We start from the raw sequence: 26,237 nt of genomic DNA on the forward strand, positions 1-26,237 counted from the left end.
TGATAATGCCTTCAATCTCAAAAGGCTCAATTAGACCATCTTTAATCATGTCATGTGAAGCCCTGTTTTTGATGTTTTTTTTTTCATAATATTTTTTTTTTCAAACCTCTTGCTGCCTTGAAAATCAAATGAACAATTTTGAATCATCATTGTTCTACTGCAGCCCTCTACCTTGTTTAAACAAGTACTTCTAAGTACAGAATTGGTCAACTGGCCGCACAGCAACTCTGTGTCTCTATTTTTGTGCCTGCTGTTTGGTCTTAAAATGAATTAGTAAGGCTGTTAAGTTCAATATGCCAGTACCCTGCCTAATATTAGCCAATGCCTGTGGAGAACTATATAACTTTTATCTTCACAGACAACTTTTATTTACAGAAATATTCCATAGTGACAAGAAACAATCTGTGAGGAAGATCTAGTAGTATCTAGTATCAACTCCTCGCTTTCCTCATCCAGACATAGAAAAACAATAAGTGCAGCTGTCAAAATGCTGGGATATTTTGTACAAATTTTTGAATTTAAATCGAGGAAAGTAATGTGAAAACCATAATACTATTTTCTAATCTGGGCAGTCACAATTAGGTACAAATCTTACGTAAAATGTACACAGAGAAACTATATATAAACAAATTGGCTTTTTATACAAACATTTATTCTTCATTCCAAAATAAAATGTAACAGCTGATGCGTTTTCCCGGCATTTTACTTAATTTGCTCTGCAGAATAATCCCTTACAGGATTACATACAGAGTTTAAGTGGCTCCAAAGAAGATCAATTATAATGATTATGTATCCATAGTTACCCTTCATAAAGCAGGGTACTCCTCAGAGGAATATGATAACAAAAATTCAATGTTTTACCTAATAGAATACAGAACGCAATCAATTCAAGAAGAAAAAATGGCGATGCAGAAGTAGCTGAGGCAGAAAGAGGCAACATTTATAAGAGACGACTGACAGGTTGTCTGGACGATCAAGGCTAATCCTTCCATAACCAGCCCTCAGTTTGCTGCTGATTTCAACTCCACATCCTGTCTCTCCGTATCAAAGGAAAGAGTAAAGCAAAGTTATGAAAAGTTTGCAAACCTTTGATGAGATGAGGAAAACATTGACAAACACTGACACCAGGCTTAGTAAGCTTCACTTGCTTCTTTACATTCCCGTTTCACCAAAAAATATATCTTTAGGAATTATTAAAGTAATAAGTACAATTATTCTTGGGAAGATTTTGTGTCTCTAGAACATCCAACTTCAACTTGAGTTGGACCAAATTCACTTTAAAGTTAGATGGAGTGCCAAGCTCCTACTGCACTGTAAAATAAATAGTCAACAGATACATCATTCCTGCAGTTTTCTCCCAAGTCTGAGGAGTCTGTCACAGTAAGGGCCTTGCTGGGATCACTCCTGCCTCAGCCCACAAAGGGAATTCTGTCACGGCTCTCAGACAGGCAGCTTCACGAACAGCGCTGAAGCAAAGTGTGAAGGGATACATGTGTGTGCGTGTCTTCTCACAAGCAGAAGAAGAGACGCAGATTCCACCCGGGCTTAGGTGCGTTGACCTGGAGGATCTCCTGCCTCATCGGCCGTGATGTTCTGCAAAAACCGAGCTGGAGTTTTGACGACGCAAGATAAGACAGAAGAGCGGGCGTTAAACAGGCGAGCAGATACGCCAGGGACGTTTTATTTTGTTTTACCCCTCTTAAGAGCAGACTGAGTAAGAAGCACATCTTTGGTGCTTTAAAACACTACAAAAGCAGACACATGGTTCACCCACTTTCTGCATGGGAATGATAACAGGCTGTTTGGTGCTGCAAGACTCTGTAGCACAGGTGACAGACTAGGTGCAATGCAGCAATGTGCACATGACTTTAAAGCCAGGCTGCCTGGGTCACAAGCCAGCTTGTCAAAGTGTACCATTCAGTCCTGGCAAAAGCCTCCTCTGATACTTTTAAGTGTAACAAAGCTGCAGCTAACTTGTATATGTGTGTAAAATAAAGCAATCCTTTAGTCTCGGAAACTAAATCAAAGGCGCAGTAATGTAATTTCAAAATCTTTGCCTCTCTCCCTCTTTAATGCTGAGATTCTGGCATCAATACACAATTACCTGATGCTATCGTTAGTGGTTAAACAAAAAAAAAAAAGTGATTTAGTATTCTTGTCCAGTCCCTATTACAGTGCCTAATGTGCCTGGCAGTACGGCACTGCAGTGGGAGAGAGGAGGATGTCAGCGCTATGATTTAAGACATTGTGTAGGAGGAGAATGTTAATTATACCGGGGACTCTGACCACTGCGGCAGCCGTTCCTCTGATCTCTTATCCAAATATCGCTCATGTCTCGATTCAGTCGGGGGAATTCTGAATAAATACAGAAGCTTTGACTGTAATATATATTTATGATTGTTATTTTGGTATTTAAATAGAGCAGTTCATAGACATGTGAACATGACGGATAATTCTGTCTCCACTATTTAAATCAATCTCTTCATTATCAGTGTACTCCAGGACAATTATAACAAACCTCAGAGTAATTAGGGTCCTGCAATTTGCTGTATTTATTTATATATCAATCCAAGTCTTTAAAGCAGTAGCAATGATTTCATTTTGTATTTCACATTAGATCAATAGCAGAATAATATTATAAAGTCAATGAGCTGATGGCGACTGGCCTGGTTTTACAAACACTAACAGCACAACATTACAATGGTAACAAAATCACTATTAAAAAATAACATGGCGCCTACAGATATTAATGAGGTTTAATTGCACAGAACTTGAGCTGTGTAGACAAGACAGCAAGAGACTCTGGGTAGGCATGACCTGCTATCTGTGGACTCCACAGACGTGTCCCCAGTGTCTCTTATTGCACAATGAATCATTTTGCACATTTAAAATACCCAGTGAAGCACTCAGCACACACAGCTTCCTTTTTAAAGTTGAATGGTAAATCCAGTGGAAAGGAAACTGCATAGCTACATGAGTGGGTAATTTTCTCTCCCGGGTATCTAGCACCCCAGCATGCAGTAAGAATGCTCATAGCTCAGTGGTTTTGCATCCACTTGCCAATTGTAAATATCTGCCAGTGCTGCTGGATCATAGCAAAGAAACCCTCTGTATGAGAAAAAAAAAATTAGAATTAATATTTACTGACGCCTGAGTAACATCTGAAACTCTGACCTGAGTAACCTGTACAAGCTAGAGGGCAAACCTCTGACCTGACTCTAATATCTGCCGGTGTTCACATTCACTGTTAGTTGAGGTTGAGTCTGTCATTAACATTTGAACTTTTGGATGTTTTCAATCTCTCAGGAACAATAGAAATTCACGATGAATAAAGTGTCCGAAATTTTCTAACATATAGAGTTGAATGTGTGGATTTGTTTTATGCTTCTGTTCTCTATTGTAACAATCGATTACTGGTTTATTTTTTGTACTTCTTTAAACCCAAAACTTGAAATATCCCTTTTTGAGATTGAGGTCAGATCCTTATAAAATAGGACAGATGCAGTTCCATATAGGACAAGGGAAAGCTCAGCTGCCTGTGCCACATACTACAAAGACATCACAAACACCTTCCCTTAAACAAAAAATGTCCTATAATTTAATATATTCAACACAGAGTGAATATAGCATTGCAGAGGTCAGTATTTGAAAATGGACTATGGCAAGTTTGGGAAATACTGAAGTCACACCTTGACGTTGACTCCATTTCATTTTTAGATATTTCGGCATCCATATAAATATTTATGTTAAAGAAATATAAGTTACAGAGCTGTTTGTGTTACTTGATTCAATACAGCTCTGCATAGTCATCATTTGATTGTCACCTCTACACTTATGCCTTTTCATTTTTCTCAATTTTGATTTCAAGCCTGCCACGACCAAACCACAACCTTACAGCAAAGCTCTGAAATGTTGTGACAATGTTGTGCGCTAGAAGAGGAAGGAGATTTTTTTTTTTTCACATTGATAAAGTGAATGTAAACGCTGGAGTGAGAAGTCTTTTTTTTTTTTATTACATGCCAACAGTTCAGAACAAGACAGCACTCTCATTTGATAATTACTTGCTGTCTCTTATATCGTATTTAACCTTTTACAGTTCATTTGAATTTACACGATTTTGGCAGATACTGCAACTACACGGAATTGTATTAGTCTTATTAGGGTTAGTGTAAAAGGTTTTATCTTTTGGATGCAAATTCTTCTGTATCGCGAGCTGCTGCACTGGTCTCATATTTGTTATATGAAATGGCTGCGTTGTACACAATGAAATTTGTTCATTTTGCTTTCTGTTTTATAACTGTCTTCAGTAGCAGGCATATGCAGGATTGTAAAAAGATTTTCCACCCTCTGTGTGTATAATGCATTGCATGTTTGGTTTTTAATTGTGAAAGTAGGATGAAAAGGGCTTCTAATTTCATCAAGTTTTGCACAGTTTTTCCCACACCCCTCCCTCTCTGGGTCAAATGAGAACAGATGCAGGCACTACTACTACCTGTAGTTTAAATGCAAGTTGTACAGAAAAATACTGAGTGCAAAATTAGTCAGCTGTTGAGCCAGGGTTTGAGCCAGGAACCTGCATGAGACCAACTAGCCTCCTTGATAAGGGATGTACACACACACACAAGACAGTTATGTTATATTCTTCAGCAGCAGAAAACACAAGACACAATACAGAACATAAATTGGTACTTACAGTTGCATTACGAGGTACAAGTGATTTGGGCTCTCATAAATATCTTCCAAAGCGACAATATTTTCATGCTTGATTCTGTGTGGGGGGGGAGAGAGAAAAAGATTAACACAATTACATTTGGGGAAACTCTATTCAGCTACATAGCATTTATGTTATTATGTATTTACTGATTTTCTTCTACAGTTTAAACCACACTGCCATATATTATTTTAAATTAAGAAACTTAGTTTGACACGCATAAAGTTATTGGAACTTTTAATTGCTACCGTAGAAAAGTGAAGCGTCACTTAAAGCCTGTTAATTGAAGGGGGAGAACCTAATGGATTAATTACCTTTAATGCTGCTTACTTTACCATTCAGAGTGCCAGGTGCACTGAACTATTATTGATTGCAGCCCAAAAGGTTGTAATGAGAAATCTATTCAGAGCAGCTGAAGAGCCCTTTATTCTAACCACACACAACATGTAACTGTTGTAAAAAGATGACAGATCTGATGTAGGCAATATTGAAAGATTCTCCCTCAGGTTTTATTGTTGTTGTGGGATTGCAAAAGGTCCTGTGAGCAATACCCAGACTAGCCCTCAGTAATACTTACACATGGCATATTTAATCATCCTAAATAAACAAATGACACAATGACCGTGCCCAACATTTAATAATAAAATGACTTGAAAGTGTTAAAAGTATTATATTTATACCAAAGCATTTAGAAACACAGTTTGCATGGAAACGATTATTCTCCCAACCACAGCCTCCTGGAAGGGAGCTTTTGCAATGTCTCTTACAGAAACAAATTACTGACAGAGAGAGAGAATGAACACCGCAGGCTGAGACAGACAGCAGCCCAGCTGACTACAGCGACTCGAGAGCAAATATAGAGTGTAAAAAAAACAAAAACACTAGAGATTGACGAAAATCACACCGACAGACTCAGAGCCCACAGACAGGTAACCAAAATGCAGACTCTGAGCAACTTTTGACTGGAACAGTGCATTCACATCGCTCTTCCCCTGCATCCCACAGCTCTTTTTAACAAAGCCTGTTCAAATGGGTCACAGCAGAGTTCAAGTCCAGTTGGTCCGCCCAAGGGGGCAGCCGTTCTGCCTCAGACACTCGCTACAATAACTTCAGAAAAATACATGTTCTAATAATAGTATGCACACTGCTCTCCTCTTTCCCATTGCAGAATTCAAGCTACCGTGTGAAATAAGAATTACTCTGGAGCACTTTAAGTTGGCAGGAATATAAAGCAAAGGAATGATTAGTTGAGATGACTAAATATTTCATAACACTTTAATCATAAATTATATATAATAAAGAAAAAAGAAAACTACTAGAGCAAAATGAATCACCACTATTGGTCTGTGAGATCCAGGTAAGTTTGATAAGCCCGTGTGATTTATTTTTTTCTCTTTTGAAGGGCAAATCCATTAAGGCTACCCTGCAGGAGCTAAGGCCAAAAACCTGGCAGGACGCCAGCCTCCCTGACTTCACTGCTCAGAATTTATTGTGACTGCACTGCAACACGGCCGAGGCTTTAAGAGTAGGGATGCTCCACTGAAAATTTTAATGTAATCAAGAAAATTTTAATCTGAGAAGTTATCTATGATTTGACTTTCAACAGAGCCATTTGGAACCAATAATGATTTCCTTTAAAGTCTTCTGCACGTCATTACTGAGAAGATTGATTTTACTGTTATTTTATTTTTTTGTAGCAGCTGAATAATTCACGGGAATTTATAGGAAGCAGAGCAAATCACAGGCTGCAGTGTCTGGCCACACATACACAAACTGTGAAGCAGTGTTTCCCAAGTAACTTTTATCATGAAGCAATGACAACCAAGACATATATAAACACAAGGGACAAAAACACATACCGGCAGGACTGGATAACCTGAAAACTGTACTAAAAATAAACTAACAAAGGAGAAAGTCACTTCCATGATTTCACAAGTTAAGTCATGTTATTTCAATCAACACTATTATTAGTAGTGATAATTTGACCAATGTCTTTATCCAAATTGACTCAATGTTTTTGGTTCATTTACATTTTCTTATGTTCTGATTTAATTTACTTCCTCCCAGCACTGGGCTCTATTCCTACTTGCTTACATCAAGGTTACAATTTGACTAAAATGAATTAAAGCTTTACGATTTCAGATTTAAGCATGATCCTTGCAGCTGATCTTGACCGGTTCTCTTTCTCCAAACACTTCTGAGGGAGAAAGGCTTGTCACAGTGCCCTGCAGCATCCGTTCCAGCAGTTTCTAGGCCGAGTCTGACTTTTGTTGTTGTTCTTGTTGTTGAGTGGAAATGACTAACTTTCCCTTTTTCTTCTGGTCACTTCCCTCTGCTATAATTCAAGATCCTCACCTTGTACAACTTTGTTGATTCACACATTTGGTGGCATTTTTCCACGAAGCAAACCTTATTCAGGGCAGCTTGAGAAGCCAAATGGTCAGAGAAACTCTGATAGTAGTCTGAATCTCCAGCAGACTGAAGAGCTGTGTAAGAAGATGGAAACACAGCATGGGAGCAGCAAGTCAGGCAAGTTCTTGAGTTCTGTGGGAATGGGGGACCTGGCATTCAGCAATGGATTAATTGGGTACTGTGGTGGTCCCAAAGTCAGACATGCAAGAATAAGGGCAGCAAGGCTTCAAAACCGGAACATGTATTGTCTTCCCAAAGATCCAGAACAAAACCAGTGTAGTCACTGCAACACACTACGTAATCACAAACAGACAGGTGTTAATCTCTACAGGCTCCACAGCCCCACCCCAGGTAAGCCTTTGTTTGGAAGGTCTGTTCTTTCCCAAACACCTTAACAAAGGGATGGGCCTACTCCATCAGAGGTACCTTCACTGAAAATCCTGTCTGTATCCCTGTAAAACAGACTGAGATTCTACGGACCTTTTTATGATAACATTTTGTCTGGTCTCTGTGTGCATATTGCCTTCAAACTCCAGTGATTCATTTAAGATAAGTAGTATATTGTTCTCTTTAAGTTAATTCCTGAGATATTGTTAATATACAAGTCACCACCGAAATCCATCACAAAATCAGCTTTACACAGTCCGGCAGTTCTATCACAGCACAATCAAAGATTGATAATTTTGCCATTTTATTTTTCTGTCATTTACAATTCATAAGGGTTTATAATCAAGGACAAAATTTGACGTGGTTGAATTTTAGAGACTTAAAATGTACTTGTAGGCAATACTAAGCAGTAAGCTGTCAGTATCAATGACAATCAGAATCAACTTTAGATGCGTTTGTCCTGAATGAACACAATGAAATTAAGTTTGCAAACTTCATCAGAGCTTTAACGTCAAACCTCAGCATGAGCTAAGTGCCAACAATGAAAAGTGGGATTATTCAAAATACTTATTTCAGTGTTTCATAATAAGGATAACACTGATTTGAAAACTGGCTGCCTGCTTCTTCAAGATGGTACATTATCAGAGTTTACTGAACACTGATGTGGCCTGATGCCAACTGTAAAGATTCCAGCTGACTGAGCTGAGTTTAGAAAGGTGCTGTGAACCCTTTCAACTGCCCCTCCATTAGATTCTGTGCAAACACAGAAAAACAATTGCATCTGTTCTGTCAATTTTTAATTCTATTGAACAGTATGTTGTTATTTATACATAAGGCTATTGGATAAAGGCCAGACAATTGTGATGCTACCTGTATAACTACATCTTACAGACTTTCAAAACATTGTTCAAAGAAGATCTTACTTGTTAATTCCCTATGAAGCATGATAAGTGTTGTTATTTATTAGAAGCATATTTGTGTTTTAATATCATTTGAATTTTTTTATGATCAGCCACTACATATATATTTAAGACTTTTGTGAAAAATGGAAGGCGTGCACGTAATGCAAGCAGGGGATCAGACAACAATAAATACTGACAATAACCAGACGAGGCAGGGTCAGAGGTCACAGATGCTTTTTTTGTCATTCAGGGATAAGTGCTGATGGGAAAAAAAATATTCCTCCTGGCTTTGACCTTTGCAGTTGAATATGTAATCATGGATTTGACATGAAATAATCCAGAAAAACATTCTGCTGTCCTTCAAGATGGGTAATTTTCACCAATTGCTTTCAAAGCCTCAATGCTTTATCCTGTTGTCACTTTCTTGAAATAGCTTTACTCACATTATGTGGTTCTGATGTTTATTTCAGTGAAAGGTCTGATGTCATATACAATTGTAATATGTTCATTTTAAATTAATTATCCAATGAGTATAATGTAGTGTAATAATTGTGCAATTGTAGATGAACCTTGTCCCAATCGTCATGATAGTTACATTGGGTGATTCACATAAACAAAGTGGTTATATTGCGTAATATAGCAGCAATACACTTATGAATACAGACTTATTTCACGTCCATATGAAAAACTGAATTGTATCCATTCAATTCCTGTTTTTATCAACATGCACAAAATATAACCTAAAGGGAAACACTGCAGCTCTGTGTTGATCTTGTACAACGGAGCTTCATGTTGTTTCTTCACAGTGTTCTTGAGTGTGAATGCGCAGTGGAAGGAGTCATGTCAAACTCAGTATCATCCTTCATTCTCCAATTGCATACTTTAGTAGGCTGAATCTTTTCATTCATTACATTGTTTTAACTGGTTTGTTGTGTAATGCAGGATTTTGTGGAGGCAACAGCCATCACATTGATCTGAAGTTAATTATCTGTTCATTTCGATGTAATTAATAATAAGAGTAATACTCATATTAAGCCTAAGAGTATAAGTATAAAATAAATACAATTTAATATAATAGGATTTAATGATTGATCATTAATTGTGATGTTAAGCAGGGGAAAAACAGCATGTGCATAATCCAAAAACCTACTGTTAAAATACCTACTGTTTATTTGCTCAGATGGAATTGGAAAGCATTGTAGCACAGAATTCAAATTACCCACATCTCAATACAATGTCTTGAAACCTACTACAAATGCAGCTTTAGTGTAAATGTACAGGAAACAATTTTCATAACAGTATTAAGACCAGATGCTATAGCCAATTACACACCTGATACGAGCAGCTTCCAATGGGGGATGTAGGTTTCTGTGAACTGTCGTAACAAGTTTCTGTGATGCCCTTTGCCTCACTGAACTATATTGATTGACAGACGCCTGAGCCATCTGTACAGAGATTCTCTGGGGAATTCCAGCGTTTTGTACCTGAAGCCAGAGTTCTTACTGCCTCTTGACCTGATTGAGCTAAAACCATTATATGTGATCTTCAGAAGATTATTCTGTAGCTGCTCAATTAATTCATGACTTGGGGCGAATGCATCTCGAGAGCTCAATGGTTTGCACAGGTATTCAACACATTCCTCCCTTTAAACTCTTCCTACATGGCAGCACTGTGGAGTAGTGGTTAGGGCTCTGGACTCATAACTGGAAGGTTCAAATCCCAGGTGGGGTGGTGCTGTTGTATCCTTTAGCAAGGTACTTCACTTAAGATTGCTCCAGTAAAATGTCCAGCTGTATAAATGGGTACAAATGTAAGTCCTGGATAAGAGCGTCAGCTAAATGACAAATAATGTGATGTACATGCCTTGTAACTTACTGTCTGCCACTCTCATGCACACTTACTTACATACTTTTTGCCATTTGTAAGGAGCACCTGTTTGCTATGAGTACGCAGCATTTTTCTCTTGCGAATATAAAACATAAAAAAAGATGGCAGGCGTTGTATTGTGCCTGCCTACTGTCCTGAGAAAACAAGACAAGAAAGCACTTGAGCACCCATCTAAATAAACAACAAATGCGCAGGCATCCTTTCTAAATGATAAATACAGCATACAAAGAGATTTCGGAAACTGTCTAAGGATCCTCTCCAGTGAGACACTGAGCTGTTTCCCTGTGGGTTATTGGAAAAACTGTTCTGTCAGGGAATGCATTAACACGAGCTGCACTTATTAATCTTCGAGTGCTGTATAACGAATAAAAAGACCAAAGCAACATAAAAACCACAACATTTCCATGTTTTCTAAGTGGGTATGAAGAAGTGTTACACATCACAAGTCAACCCCTAGCCACCTGACGTCTGGTACGATGAGACTTCCTCACACTGGCTTGCTCCTTCCTGGGGACAGCAGCCAAACAACAGGAATTTCAGGGGCATCATGCAGCTAAATGTTTTGGGGGGGGCACAGTCAGAAAACAAATAATGATTGTAAATGGCAGGTATTTAATGCTTTTAACTACATCTATAAGGTATCCTCCATCTTTTTAAATGTAAGTGTACTTTAATGTACTGCGCTACACACATATTCAATTGGTATTGCTGCACTGTTTTTGTTGTATTCTAAGCACTGGCATTTCAGATACCAGTTACTGTTAAAACATCTTCGCTTGGGGTTTGCTAAGGGTAGACATCTAACACTGCTTGAATGGAACCCTTTCTATTCTCATCTCTTGCCAGTTGATGTTCTGGCACAATCAAACTTGTCTCTGTTTCTAATCATGAAAAAAGTCCTTTAAAATGGTTTGCATAATGCACTGTACAAACTATAAGAACAATTAAGTCAATGTAATTGCAACTCAAGCTTTTTACAAAGTTCCACTTTACTTTATTACTAATGCATTTATTTGGTCATGTTGTACTATTTCTGTTTTAACTGTGTCACCCTAAACAATAATCACCACTTCCTACCTTTCTGAACCTCACTGGTGCTGCTACTACTGATACTACAGCTGGCTTCAGGGGAGACTGGGTTTAAAAATAAAGAAACTGAATATGCTTATACTTTAATAAATAGTTGTCATTAATTTAAGCAACACATACTGAATGTACAGTTGTTGTTGCTAAAACCCAGCTAACACACAATGTTGCTACAACATTATGGCAACATTGTGTGTTAGCAGGGAACCCCATGTAGTCTATGAAGGATGTGAATAATTCTGGAGGCAACTGTACCTGTTGGAATTGAAATGCAGGAAAAGCACCTCAACACTTAAATAATAATAAGTACCAAGAGTAAAATGATCAACAGCAATTCATGCTGTACAACACACTTACACAAAAGACATGTCATAGCTTTACATTTTTTTATATAATTTTGCATTTTTGTAAAAACACGTTCATTGACTCTTGTGCTGTCAATGCATTATAAAACAATCGTCAGAGAGATGAAACAACAACGCATATTTGAATGCACTTAAATATTGTTTTAAGAAGATTGCATACTGAACAGAACATTACCACAAAAATATGACATTTTGGTTAAAAAAAAAAACGGGACAATATACATGCTTAAAACTGCCACAGACTAAGCAAGTTAAACTTAAATGAAATGCTTAAACAAATATTTTTTTAAAGGGTGTTGCAATAATCAAAGTGTTGTTCAGTGTGTGGTGTACTGTACCTGCTGTCTTTCACACAACGGGCCACAGAAACACCGGCGCCGCCAGGTACACAGTTGATGACGCTCATGCACTGATTTACTTTACTGAAATGCTTCTACATAGGTTTGACATAAAAAAAAAAAAAATGAACAATTGAAATAATCTGGGGGGGCACATGCCCCGATGACATGACACTACTGAGTAATTTTAATGAAGTATTGACCGATCGATCCACATACCATGGACTGGGAGATTTAAATTAAGAACACGTAAAGTCCTTATTTGAAACTGCTACTAGCAAAACCCAAGATGAACTAGATTTTCAAACTATTCTGGCCTACCTCAACAAACATAATTTGAAAAAAGATTCAAAATTATTCGTTTATCGCTTGTAGTTTACCTGCTTAAAGCTCATCATTGATCCAGCACAGGATGTTGTAAATTGCTACTGCACGGTAAAGCAAAAAGGGGAATGTTCGATTTTTGAACTCAGCCCTTATTCGTTAGAATAATTTCACAGCTGCACTCAGTGGGAGCATTTTCCAGGGATTAATGTACTAGATCTCATTGTAGTATCTCTTGTGCAGTTTTTGGAACCTATTATTTTGCAAGTTAGTCACACTGTAGAAGCACCACAACACATTCATGCTTTTTTCCTTCCTTCTGCCTGGTTTGGCAGGATTGTAGCCTTTTTATATAAATCTTCAGGATACCCTTGGGGACAACATTCCCCCTCACTTGAGACATGTGAAAGACCTGTGAAAGGCCCTACAACTCTTGGCCACAGCTTCTAAGAAGGCAGTTGTAGTCTAACACTGTCACAAGCAATAAAAGCAATTCTGTTATGGAGATATTCCTGTTATTGCTGGGCAAATAAATGAAAGGAATTTTAATTGAAATGCTGATAAATAAGCATCTTTCATGAGCTTCAGATTCAAAAGATGGTGTGGGCAGATGTACGAGGTTGAGTGGGATGAGGGGCTGTGGCATTGCACTTTACTGTCCTTTGTTGTTCCTTTAGCACCTCAACTAATTAAACCACAGATAAAAATCAAGTAAAATAGACTTAAATAGAGGGCAGAGCGGTCAGAACGAAACCAGGGGGCAGATACTTCTACAGGATTCACCCACCTATAATCCACACTGGCCTTTCAGATAGAGTCAGGCAGTTACCTTTAACAGCATCCTCTAACCTAAGCCATAAAAAAGGAAGATCACCCAAAGAGATAGTTTAAGAAAACAAAAACACTTACAGTTTGTATTGTGCAAATTGCATTTCTTCTAGTGTTGTAGTCCTGAACAGTAAAACTACACCATCTTTTATCATTACTGATCTGCTGTTTGCACACACAAATAAATTAATGAACCTTCATATATGTAAATCAATTTTTGGTTTAGCTAGTAAGATATAAGGGATTTACATGTTGCTTGGTGCTTTAGGACTGCTCAGTGTATTTCCACTTTCTATCTTGTGAACATGTAGATCATTTTTTTAACAGTCATGATGTTACCCTGGTATTATTGTGTGTATATTGAACACTGCAGCCCAGTGTGCGTTAATGTTGTCTTGTAAGTTGTCTTAGAGAAAGGTGTTTGCTCAACAACCTACATTCAGAGAATTTCCAAACGTGTAGAGCGTTTCATTACACTTCTGCCATCACCTTTGCCCCTGTATATGCAGTAGGTGCTGTACAAAGGTAAAAAGCAATATTGTGTCACTACATATACAAAGCAGTGCCACTGAAAAACATGATAATGCAGATTTTATTTCATTTCACCTGCCAGAACAAAACTGCATGCATGTCTTCATTCCCCTCCAGGAGGTACTGTCCAACCTAGCACACTCAATTTCCTGTAAGTCATAATATGGACACAATAAACCCCGGGGGGAAATAGTAAGTCTCCATGGAGATCGATCGTATGTAAATAGGCTGACCCCCCCACTGCCATTTTCCAAAGCATTTTACAGGCTATGTGTGTAGTAGGGGGAAGCAGGGATATGGACTGGATGGCAACAAGCATGTATTGTCTGGGCCGAGACTGACTTTAAAAACTAAGACATCAATAAAAAGGTCAGTCGTTAAAGAAATAAAAGTTACATTATGAGGTTCACTGAAGACTGTGACCCATGACCAGCTTGACGATTCCCATCTCCTGGTGATACAAATAATGTTACATTCTGCCACTATGTTTATGCTCATTGAACTGGGCACAGGCTTCTTCCTTTGCATTGCTTTTTTTTATGGAGTTTTAAACTGAGGTTTGGCAGGAGAACAGCCCCAATCGGGCCTTGACTTCCACCTTCCCAAGCATAAGTATACGGCAACAAACGCACCTTCCAGCATTCATCACTTTGCCTCCCTCCTCCACCCGACATATCCCCTCTGCAGCGGCTCCTTGGCTCATTCCATCTAATGGGGGGGTTCTGATGGCCACGTCCTCATGGCCAGGTCATCGTTCCTTTAGTCAGGCAAGTCTAGGCCAAAATAAGCTCTATTTACCTTCTATTACATACACTCACCTAAAGGATTATTAGGAACACCTGTTCAATTTCTCATTAATGCAATTATCTAACCAACCAATCACATGGCAGTTGCTTCAATGCATTTAGGGGTGTGGTCCTGGTCAAGACAATCTCCTGAACTCCAAACTGAATGTCTGAATGGGAAAGAAAGGTGATTTAAGCAATTTCGAGCGTGGCATGGTTGTTGGTGCCAGACAGACCGGTCTGAGTATTTCACAATCTGCTCAGTTACTGGGAATTTCACGCACAACCATTTCTAGGGTTTACAAAGAATGGTGTGAAAAGGGAAAAACATCCAGTATGCGGCAGTCCTGTGGGCGAAAATGCCTTGTTGATGCTAGAGGTCAGAGGAGAATGGGCCGACTGATTCAAGCTGATAGAAGAGCAACTTTGACTGAAATAAGCACTCGTTACAACCGAGGTATGCAGCAAAGCATTTGTGAAGCCACAACACGTACAACCTTGAGGCGGATGGGCTACAACAGCAGAAGACCCCACCGGGTACCACTCATCTCCACTACAAATAGGAAAAAGAGGCTACAATTTGCACAAGCTCACCAAAATTGGACAGTTGAAGACTGGAAAAATGTTGCCTGGTCTGATGAGTCTCGATTTCTGTTGAGACATTCAGATGGTAGAGTCAGAATTTGGCGTAAACAGAATGAGAACATGGATCCATCATGCCTTGTTACCACTGTGCAGGCTGGTGGTGGTGGTGTAATGGTGTGGGGGATGTTTTCTTGGCACACTTTAGGCCCCTTAGTGCCAATTGGGCATCGTTTAAATGCCACGGCCTACCTGAGCATTGTTTCTGACCATGTCCATCCCTTTATGACCACCATGTACCCATCCTCTGATGGCTACTTCCAGCAGGATAATGCACCATGTCACAAAGGTCCAATCATTTCAAATTGGTTTCTTGAACATGACAATGAGTTCACTGTACTAAACTGGCCCCCACAGTCACCAGATCTCAACCCAATAGAGCATCTTTGGGATGTGGTGGAACGGGAGCTTCGTGCCCTGGATGTGCATCCCACAAATCTCCATCAACTGCAAGATGCTATCCTATCAATATGGGCCAACATTTCTAAAGAATGCTTTCAGCACCTTGTTGAATCAATGCCACGTAGAATTAAGGCAGTTCTGAAGGCGAAAGGGGGTCAAACACAGTATTAGTATGGTGTTCCTAATAATCCTTTAGGTGAGTGTCTATTGGGGTTACGCTGGAATTTGTGTCTCTTGTTTTATACAATTAGAAAGCTGGGTTGACAAAACATTGTTTGTTGTTGCTGCTGTAGAATGTTGTTGACTATTTGAAAATGGTATGATTTCATTGCTGGTTCACATCCATACTTTCAGAAATACGTGGATGTGGTGATATTGTGATTTTCATAGAGTTTCAGGAGTTAAAATGTATTTCGAGATGAACCACAGCTCAGCTACAAATACCATGGTTTACTGTTAAAATAGCTCCTAATGCTTCATGGTAAGGTCACTACTGTGCGTGGACCCCACTCCATTCTCAGGGGAATTTAAGAGTGAAATCGGGCTTGCCAGGCTTATTGCTGTCACACTGATATTATGAAATACTAAAACTAGGCCTTAAAGTCCAGCTCCCTGCTGGGATTTCTTTCACTCCCTCACACTTCAATTGTTGTGCACAACTGCAGTTGGATATCATCGCAACATATTTAGTTTTATCAGCTGATGCAGGCATAACCTCTACAAACCATGGTGTGGTTCCAGAGCACCAGGAGGCACTCAACCACTGTTCCAGGCAGCTTTGTTATTATGCTTTAAAATCAGAGCAAACGGGTATAAATAGGTTTGTATAGGTTTGGCAATTAAACCTTTATTTGCAGACATTACAAAGGGAAGAGAAAACAGCACATAAACCAACAGCTTAACTTTAAAGGTCTCCATCCAGGCTTTGAAACTAAGGATTCCATGTCACAGCAAGCATTTTTAAACCCACTGCTAAATCCAGTGACCCTTTCCATGATGGATAATCCCGACCTCACCAGTTGGCTGAATGGAAATAATTACAGCGCAGAACAGACGCTACAAATTTTCCCAAGCAGATGTAATCTCAAAACCCATACCTGCGGCAAAATTAAGGAGATGTCTTATGTGTTTTGTGGGTAGTTAAAGGATTACACACAAAAAGTTAGTTGGTATTTTGAAACTAAAAGTATTTTTCAGACATAATTATTCAGATATTTATTTATTTATTCATTATTTCTCTTATTCGGCCTTCCACATGTAAGCAAACCCAGTATAAATGACGGATAAATATTTTACCAGTGAGGGACAGAGGAATCAAAAGGCTTCTTACTGAATTCAGTTCATCTTCCAACTGAAAGCAAAGCCTATTCTGTTCAAATCACTCCTTAATGAAGCCCACAGAAGCATATTTTAAATGCAACCCGTTATAATTCCGTTATGAATGAGCTAATACATCAACCACTTTTTAATCTAGTGGATTAAAAGCGTCTGGCAGTGAAAATGAGTTTTGTTTCTAATTTAACACTGAGGTTCAGTTGAAATAGCAGTGCTATACATCAGCACAGGAACTGTTTAGGTAAGGTGCCCGTATTTCTGTTTGGTTTTCACTCTTCCCATCGTAGAGTTTCAATGCCAGCACAGTTCTTTTGAACATGCCAGCTTGCATTGGCACGGTACAGCGTCCTGAGTGTGGCTCCCTGTCTGACATTGTCAATGTGCTGGATAGAAATCAACTGTGGGCATGTCCACCAGGGTCTGTTGAAAAGCGTTTCTCTACCCACATTTCAAAAGGGACATGGATGAATGCTAAATGTGATGAATGTGAAAGAAAAGCTGAACTCTTGACATATATATTTGAAACTCTACATATGAAGCATATAATTAAACTGGCAAAGATTTGCTGACTTTCGAATGGATAACCCAGATCAGTGGAGGCAGCGAACCCATCACAAATATGTTTTTCCCATTTTCCGCCCCACCTTAGGAATGCACCCTCAATCTCAGAAATGTCCCCCACAACCAGTCTCTCCCATAGAGATGGCAATTCGGAGATTGTGCAACAATGCAGGGGCTTTTTTAAGGGCTTTCAGGAATCATTCATAGGATAGAATCGTTCACTACAAGTAAAAGATCTGTCAAGGCAGATCATAAAGGATGTGGAAATAATTTCTGCACATATGCAGATGGAACAAATGACTCTTTTAATATTTGTGGCTCAGACATCAAACATGATGAAATATGTTGTGAGCCTGGCTACAGAAAGCATAACATAAAGCTGGTTAGTGACATCATACATAATACCTTTGTGCTTTGAATTATGATATAGAGATATAATAAAGGTTAGATAATTTCCTTCTTTCAAAGTCTGTCATGGATTTCAATGAGGGCAAGTGTGTTTTGTGCTTCGGAGAGCTGAGGGAGGTGGCTCAGCCCTGCTTTACCGTGTGCTCCAGGGAGGATCCAAGGCACTGCAAGCACCTGCAAATCCTCGCATCTGGGTATGCTTTTGTTTTTTCAAATATGTCATGAAATTAAGCATGGCTCCCAGAAAAGACTGTGTAATACAAGGTAACGTCTACCCATGGTTAACTGGGCATATGAGTTAAGTCCTTACTTTAAACACCTGGACAGAGATGCAGGTCATAAGATCATGACATCAGAGGTGTCTTTTCAATGTCCACTGTGGGGGTTTGCATGACATCATAGTACAGTTTGAGGTAATAAAAGGTATCAGGACACTATGAATCAGGAAACACATGATACATGACCACGCGATTAACTGTTACATTGTTACATCTCTGACACCAGGTGCTGACTGTTTGGTAAAATCCAACAGCTTGGAAGTGATTGTGTGGAATAGTGCAGACTCACACATGTATCACAATGATGCATTTGGTAAAGAAGGAGAATTGTCTGTCCAAAAATCAGAAAATAATTGTCAGGGTCACATTTCCAGTAAAAATTGTTATTTAAAAAAATAATCAACAAGATTATAAAGGCTCAGTTTCACTAATGCTCATATTAACGCACCTAATTAAAAATTATGATCTATAAAACAGTCTTCCCTTTATTAAAATGTATCTTTTCTGTTCGAGACACACTGATGCAACCCCACCCCCACCCTCTGACAGCCTTCCAAATTAAATAACACTTTAAACTGCAAGTTCTAATGTTTCATTTTTGTTGCTAGGCAACAGATTCATACATGTACATTACATGCATTTATTATCAACCTTTATATATCTTAATCCCCTGCCAAAAGTGTACGGATTTACATGTGAACAATAAGACAGTTTTCAGATGCACAGAGAAAATGAAATGCAATTAAAAACTAAGCTCTGGCCTATTCCTCATTGAAATCCAACGCTGGAACGCTTAGTTCTGTGCAGAGGCCCATTAACCAAACTCAATTAAAATGGCAATAATGCAGTATTAGAAACACCTGACTGGGTATTAATTTAAGAAATGAACTGAGCATATCTCCATATCTCCACCCACCCTACCAAGAATCTGCTGTAGCCACAATGCCCAGTTAGCCAAACAGCTTCCCGATTAGTGAGAAAAAGGTGTTCACATACAATTATAATATAATATTATATAACACTGTTGACTGTGCTGCCATGTAATGTCATTGTTTTGTCCTAATATTCCCAAAAAACATTTTCTACAGCACCACCCCTCTGATGCGTCTCTGGTTAACTAGATTTATGTTTTTCCTTCCAAATTCATCGAGGTATTTGGGGAGTGGCACAGATGATGGAGAAAATAAAGGATGAATATAAAAACCAACACCTGTGTGCTGCCTTAGTAGCATTTAATTCAAACTTAATGTTTTTATGGCTGGTTGGCTATGATCAGTAATATTATCTTACAGGAGAGGCCCAATCAAAAAAAGTCAAGCAAAGGGTGATCAAAGTGAAGACCCTGCGCTGTGCGGTACAAAAAAGAGCGAGAGAGACCGTAACTCCACAGATAAGGTGCACCTCACACACCCAGCATCCTGCACAACTGATCGCTTATCATTTAATAAGAACAAAGGGTAACAGTGTGAATCTCTGTGCCTGTCAGGCTTATTATGACATGACTTGTTTCCCTACAGAGTGATCGAGACACCTGAGGGATCAGTGGCCACCTGACATGTTGCTCTTTCCAACCCCAGCCAGACTGAAACAGGGCTCGAGAATGGCAGCCCCTTTCAAACAGGACAAAAGTGAGTGGTGATTGTGCTGTGAGGCAAAAGTCAACCATTAAAAACAAACAAGGGTGTGACAATGGGGGGACGACCTGGCACGCGTAGATAGACAAATGCGGTTCAGTATAAAAAATATATAGGTACATAATTCAGCAGCAGCTGTGTTGTTATTTCCCCTTGGCTTTGCTGTAAACTCTCGTGACACGCATTCCTCTTCCGCCCAAAAATAATGAAAAGAAAAAAAAAACGGGCCACAAAAGATACCACAATAAACATATGCTTCAATTAAGAGGCTGAAACCCCCCACCTCAATAAAAAGGCAGTTTATATATATATGAAAAAAACACATCAGTGCACAACAATTATAGTGAGTGATCAAGCTCCTACTAAACATAATAATAATAATAATAATAATAATAATAATAATAATAATAATAATGAGTTGATACTACAGGATTGTGAATGATATCAGTACATCTGCGCTTGTTTTTCATAGGAAAGACAGAAACTGTTGCAGAAGGAGTGACTTCAGATTTGTTTCTGAGGAAGCACTTCCACCTCGTTTTGCTAAGGCAAGATAAAATCACAGTTAGGGAATAGGCAATCTGAGGGATGTCAACAAGTGCGGAGCTTCAGTCTTGAAGTATAAGACAGTACGGCACCTCTCTTTCTAAATAAATTGCAAATTAGTTCTCTAACTTTCCATAGTGTAAGAGGGTGTGTCTGGGGGGTGTTTAGTGTCTGATTGGTCATCTTCTGAAACCAGGCAGACGTCAAAAGGTATATTTAAACTGGTTTTCCTTTTTTTCTTGTTCTAATCGCCCGACTAGTCCCTTGTGTGTCGTGTGTGTTTACTCTGTCTGCTGAAGATATAACCATGCCAAGAGATTGGAACATACCCTTGCGCAAGACACTTTTCGTGAAACCAATTTGATACTCGTCTCACTCACAATTTCAAACGCAGCAAGCCCATGCACCTCACAGCAGTTGAAGCAGGAAACGCTGACGTGCTGTGCAAAAACTTGGGGACTGTACCCGATGCTGTACGAATGCTACAGCTGCTGCAATACAAAACACTCATTGTGTACTTACTTTCTGAGGACAGCGATCTCATTCTCAATGCTGCTCTCTTTGCCCTTGAGTGCTTTCTTTGGGATACACTTGACTGCGAACATCTTTCCTGTGGCCTTCTCCTCAGCCAGGACCACTTCGGAAAACGCTCCACTGAAAAGAAACAAAATGCAGTCATTAACTTCCCTTCCATGGCTTATTGAAGTGTAACCCTGCACCATTTTCAATGAATCTACAACACCGAATTGTCTGAAATGAGCCATAACTACCAGAACTGTAGCCCTATTGAAGCCCAAGGCCAAGGCCTGAGTTATATGAAGTTTTGAGTAAAAAAAAAATAACTACAAGTATACATACCAACCATTCATTCCTTGTGGTACACTTTCCACTGCCTGCATTGTTACACATGCTGTCAATATTTATATTTGGATCATATTTCCAAAGGTAAGGGTCGATGTGGCAAAATTACCCTCATCCCTTTCCTGATAAACGGGTTTTCTGGCCTCTGTTTCAAACTTCTAGTGCAGAGTTCACTTTGTTCCTGCCACTCATTTTTATTTCCTTTTTTAAAGTCTAAAGTGTAAGCCACACCAAATCTTTACCTGCATTACTTTGCAGGGATGTGCACTATATTTGATATAAATAGTTTAGCATTGACTCATACACTCTGTCCCATCCATCAAATGTAAAAATCCATTGCTGAAATGTTGCCCCCTCTATCAGGGAATGGTTTATGTATAAGGTATCAAGCATAGCTCATGCTGTTCAGAAGCTTGAACAGTAAGTCACTTTTCATGTAAATTTACAGAGGAAAACTATTTCTCTTCTGCAGCAAAGCAGATTTCCATGTTATAAATTGATTAATATATGCCAAATCCTCTTACCAAGTTGGTAACAACCAGTTCTCTCTGTTTAATCATTACATTGAATCAGTGACCTTCAAAACAGTATCAGTTACAGAGCAGCGTAACCTTTGTTGCATCAAAGGTACACGATTAGAGTTTCTGTTATGTATTCAGTTATTTCAGTGAGCAGCTTTATTGTACTTAAACAAAAATAGGTTATAAATTAAGCAATACTATTACAATATATAATGTTATTGCATTGTACGGTTTGAAGAGATTAGAATCTAAATCTAGCAGATCGCCAACAAAATAAATACTTATTGATTTACTCTTTTGATTTTGTTATTATTTTCAGTGTATGTGTACATGTGTTTCACATTTAAAAAAAAGGCCATCCACACGTTCAAACAGCAGAGCCACACTGTCAGAAGGGACTGATGTAGTTTCCACTGACACTATACAGTGAGGGAAAAAAGTATTTGATCCCCTGCTGATTTTGTACGTTTGCCCACTGACAAAGAAATGATCAGTCTATAATTGTAATGGTAGGTGTATTTTAACAGTGAGAGACAGAATAACAACAACAAAATCCAGAAAAACGCATTTCAAAAAAGTTATAAATTGATTTGCATGTTAATGAGGGAAATAAGTATTGGATTATTTTCTGGATTAACTTGTTCATGGTTACTGACTAACCACAGGACTTGTGGTTATTTAGCAGGCTATCTGACTTTAACCCCACCCAATGGTGATACTCAGACAATTGGTAGCTACTGCTTGGCACACAGTTTTATGACTGCACACCATAAGTAATGAACTAAGAATGGTGAACAATCATACATGACATCACCACCAAGTGGACTTCACTGTTCTTGTGCAAAAAACACACAGACACACGGAACCGAAAACAATACAGCAGAAATATTCAAATACTTTAGTTTTGAATAGTTTACTTTTTCATCTATTTTTAAGTCTATTTCATTTGAAGTTACTGTTCATAAAGAAATCATTAAATTAAACACCCATTGAAAGCCTTGGGTCTTTTAATACAATTTAGTTCTCAGTACAGTGTGATATTTTTTTATATATTATTGTGCACCATTCTTACTTCATTGCTCATGATGTGCCTGAGGGAGCCATAAAATTGTGTCCAAAGAAATATATTGGCAATGGAGAGTGAACAGCAATGGGATCTCAGGCTAATAAATAACCATTTCCTATGCTCTGTCATATGAAGAAGCAAAAAAAACATTTTATCTGGAAATTGAATAGTAGCCAGAGGGTAGTCAGGGACCCAAAGAAACGGACTTGTCCAACACCCCGCACAGTGTTACTATATATATATACACTCACCTAAAGGATTATTAGGAACACCTGTTCAATTTCTCATTAATGCAATTATCTAACCAACCAATCACATGGCAGTTGCTTCAATGCATTTAGGGGTGTGGTCCTGGTCAAGACAATCTCCTGAACTCCAAACTGAATGTCTGAATGGGAAAGAAAGGTGATTTAAGCAATTTTGAGCGTGGCATGGTTGTTGGTGCCAGACGGGCCGGTCTGAGAATTTCACAATCTGCTCAGTTACTGGGATTTTCACGCACAACCATTTCTAGGGTTTACAAAGAATGGTGTGAAAAGGGAAAAACATCCAGTATGCGGCAGTCCTGTGGGCGAAAATGCCTTGTTGATGCTAGAGGTCAGAGGAGAATGGGCCGACTGATTCAAGCTGATAGAAGAGCAACTTTGACTGAAATAACCACTCGTTACAACCGAGGTATGCAGCAAAGCATTTGTGAAGCCACAACACGTACAACCTTGAGGCGGATGGGCTACAACAGCAGAAGACCCCACTGGGTACCACTCATCTCCACTACAAATAGGAAAAAGAGGCTACAATTTACACAAGCTCACCAAAATTGGACAGTTGAAGACTGAAAAAATGTTGCCTGGTCTGATGAGTCTCGATTTCTGTTGAGACATTCAGATGGTAGAGTCAGAATTTGGCGTAAACAGAATGAGAACATGGATCCATCATGCCTTGTTACCACTGTGCAGGCTGGTGGTGGTGGTGTAATGGTGTGGGGGATGTTTTCTTGGCACACTTTAGGCCCCTTAGTGCCAATTGGGCATCGTTTAAATGCCACGGCCTACCTGAGCATTGTTTCTGACCATGTCCATCCCTTTATGACCACCATGTACCCATCCTCTGATGGCTACTTCCAGCAGGATAATGCACCATGTCACAAAGGTCGAATCATTTCAAATTGGTTTCTTGAACATGACAATGAGTTCACTGTACTAAACTTTCCCCCACAGTCACCAGATCTCAACCCAATAGAGCATCTTTGGGATGTGGTGGAACGGGAGCTTCGTGCCCTGGATGTGCATCCCACAAATCTCCATCAACTGCAAGATGCTATCCTATCAATATGGGCCAACATTTCTAAAGAATGCTTTCAGCACCTTGTTGAATCAATGCCACGTAGAATTAAGGCAGTTCTGAAGGCGAAAGGGGGTCAAACACAGTATTAGTATGGTGTTCCTAATAATCCTTTAGGTGAGTGTATATATATATATATATATATATATATATATATATATATATATATGTGTGTGTGTGTGTGTGTGTGTGTGTGTGTGTGTGTGTGTGTGTGTGTAGTAGCAGCAATTATATATATATATATACATACACACACACGTCTGACAGCTTGATTGCACTTAATGGCTGTTGTGGATCTGAGTATGGCTGACTGTTAGGTGTGATTGTCTAATTGTCTATATCCATGGTCGTTGTCTCATTTAAGGACATGTTTATCTTTTGTTTTTATGAATGAAAGTTGCACACATACACACACACCTCCTTCGATTGTGTTCACCCCCCGGGCTCTCCTCTGATGAAGCAGCGCCCCTGTCTGACAGAGCTGTGGAGCAGAGAGCGAGGGATGAGGATTAACCCATCTCTAATACAACCCCTCTGGCTGGATCAATCACTTGTGCAATGTGCAATTCGAGATCCTCAAGTGCTACTTCAGTCAGACAGCCACGAATCTGTAATTCGCAGGTGTTGCTACTAATCATGCTCTCGGGTTACCAACGCGCGTCAGTGTGTTCAATTCCTCTCTGTTCACTTCATTACCACCAGGCATCGTCTTAAAACTGAGGCAACCAACAAAAAATAAATAACAAATAATTTTTAGAGTACACAATCGTAGGTCTCTAGGCAAAAATATTATAACTAATAATTGTACAGCAGTATTTCACAAGTCTTGCCTTTAACAATTGAACGTCCTTATTAATATTAGGATTGTCTGGAGTTTTATCTAGATCTGGGTTCAAGGAGTCTGTGACCTCACTCTCTGGAAGCACTTCACCACATTTGAACTCTGGGGGTCGGGGGCAGAGTAGGGGGCCTCCCGATAGTGACATCACACAGACTCCTGGTGAAACAGAATACTGGAAACAAACGAGTGAGACCACCTCAAACACCTAACACTGTACATGTCTTAATCATTGACATTGGCGCTCCAGAACATGACACAGCCATCACACCACACATAATGTTAATATTAAATAGGGAAAAGTAGGGAGGAGGAGGTAGTGTGTTAGTATTGGTTTTTTTTGTGTGCGTTTCTTTTTTTCATGAAAGCTTGCTCATCAGACCTTTAATATCTCCTAATCCCAGAGTCAGGCAGCCTCAAATCCTTGCATTTCTTTGTTGCTGAAATCCATCTGCCATGTCTGCCAGCCATATTGTTCTTCTGAGTCACACATCTCCCTTTGAAATGTGTAAGCAGTGTGTGGGGAGCTGAGAAAATGCTCTCTTAATCCACAGTATGCCAGGCTTCCCCCAGGCCTTATAGATGTATTCGTTTCCCAGTGTACTTAGGCAGGAAGTTTACATTCTGATATTTGCATCTCATTTCAAGACAGCTGCCTGGAAAATACAGGCTAATCATATAGCTACAGATTAATAATTAATCACACATAATGCACCACAGGGAGTCCTTGGCAAACTCCAGTGTCTTTTTCCAGGGTGACAAAAATACATTTTTTTTATTAAATGTAATAAATGTTTCCTTCAACAGACCAAAAAAAAAGTGTCAGCAGTAAACTGTGTATTTGAAAAGGACACATCTGCCATTCAGTGTTAACCACCGTGCTGCACAGACACACCCATGACCTGAAACACATACAGCCTTCTTTCAAACTACAGTCCTTTCTTATGTATTGTTGTGGTAATGCTTTACAGATACACTGAACTGTCTCTGTAGGTCTTGTACTTCTGAAGAACACGTGGAATCGCCTTCTGCAGAAAAAGATACGACTGCTGTGTAAATAGTTTAATGACATGAAAGGATGCTGATCTGATAAGATACAGTCAAAATGTTGCAATGGACAAATCGTTTTAATGTATCATTACAGCTATTTATTAGTAAGGTCTTTCAATTGGCCTAGGACTTTAAACTGGAGTTTTCATTTTATCTGGTGTCAAATATCAGAAGAAATAATAATTGCTGAATAAAGTC

The 26,237-nt window shown here is 39.1% G+C and overlaps 1 protein-coding gene across 2 annotated transcripts in view; it reads right to left on the reverse strand.

The window, feature by feature from the left end:
- Positions 1-26,237, reverse strand: part of camk1da (calcium/calmodulin-dependent protein kinase 1Da) — a 114,873-nt gene that overhangs the window by 40,378 nt on the left and 48,258 nt on the right. For both annotated transcript variants that reach the window (XM_066705032.1, XM_066705033.1), the window contains exons 2-3: positions 20,885-21,016; positions 4,694-4,768 (exon numbers count right to left, since the gene is read on the reverse strand). In XM_066705032.1, the coding sequence (XP_066561129.1) occupies positions 4,694-4,768; positions 20,885-21,016 (207 nt within the window). The remainder of the gene's footprint in view (positions 1-4,693; positions 4,769-20,884; positions 21,017-26,237) is intronic.

This window comes from Amia ocellicauda, chromosome 5 (assembly GCF_036373705.1).
Source record: "Amia ocellicauda isolate fAmiCal2 chromosome 5, fAmiCal2.hap1, whole genome shotgun sequence".
In the NCBI taxonomy this organism is placed as follows: Eukaryota; Metazoa; Chordata; class Actinopteri; order Amiiformes; family Amiidae; genus Amia; species Amia ocellicauda.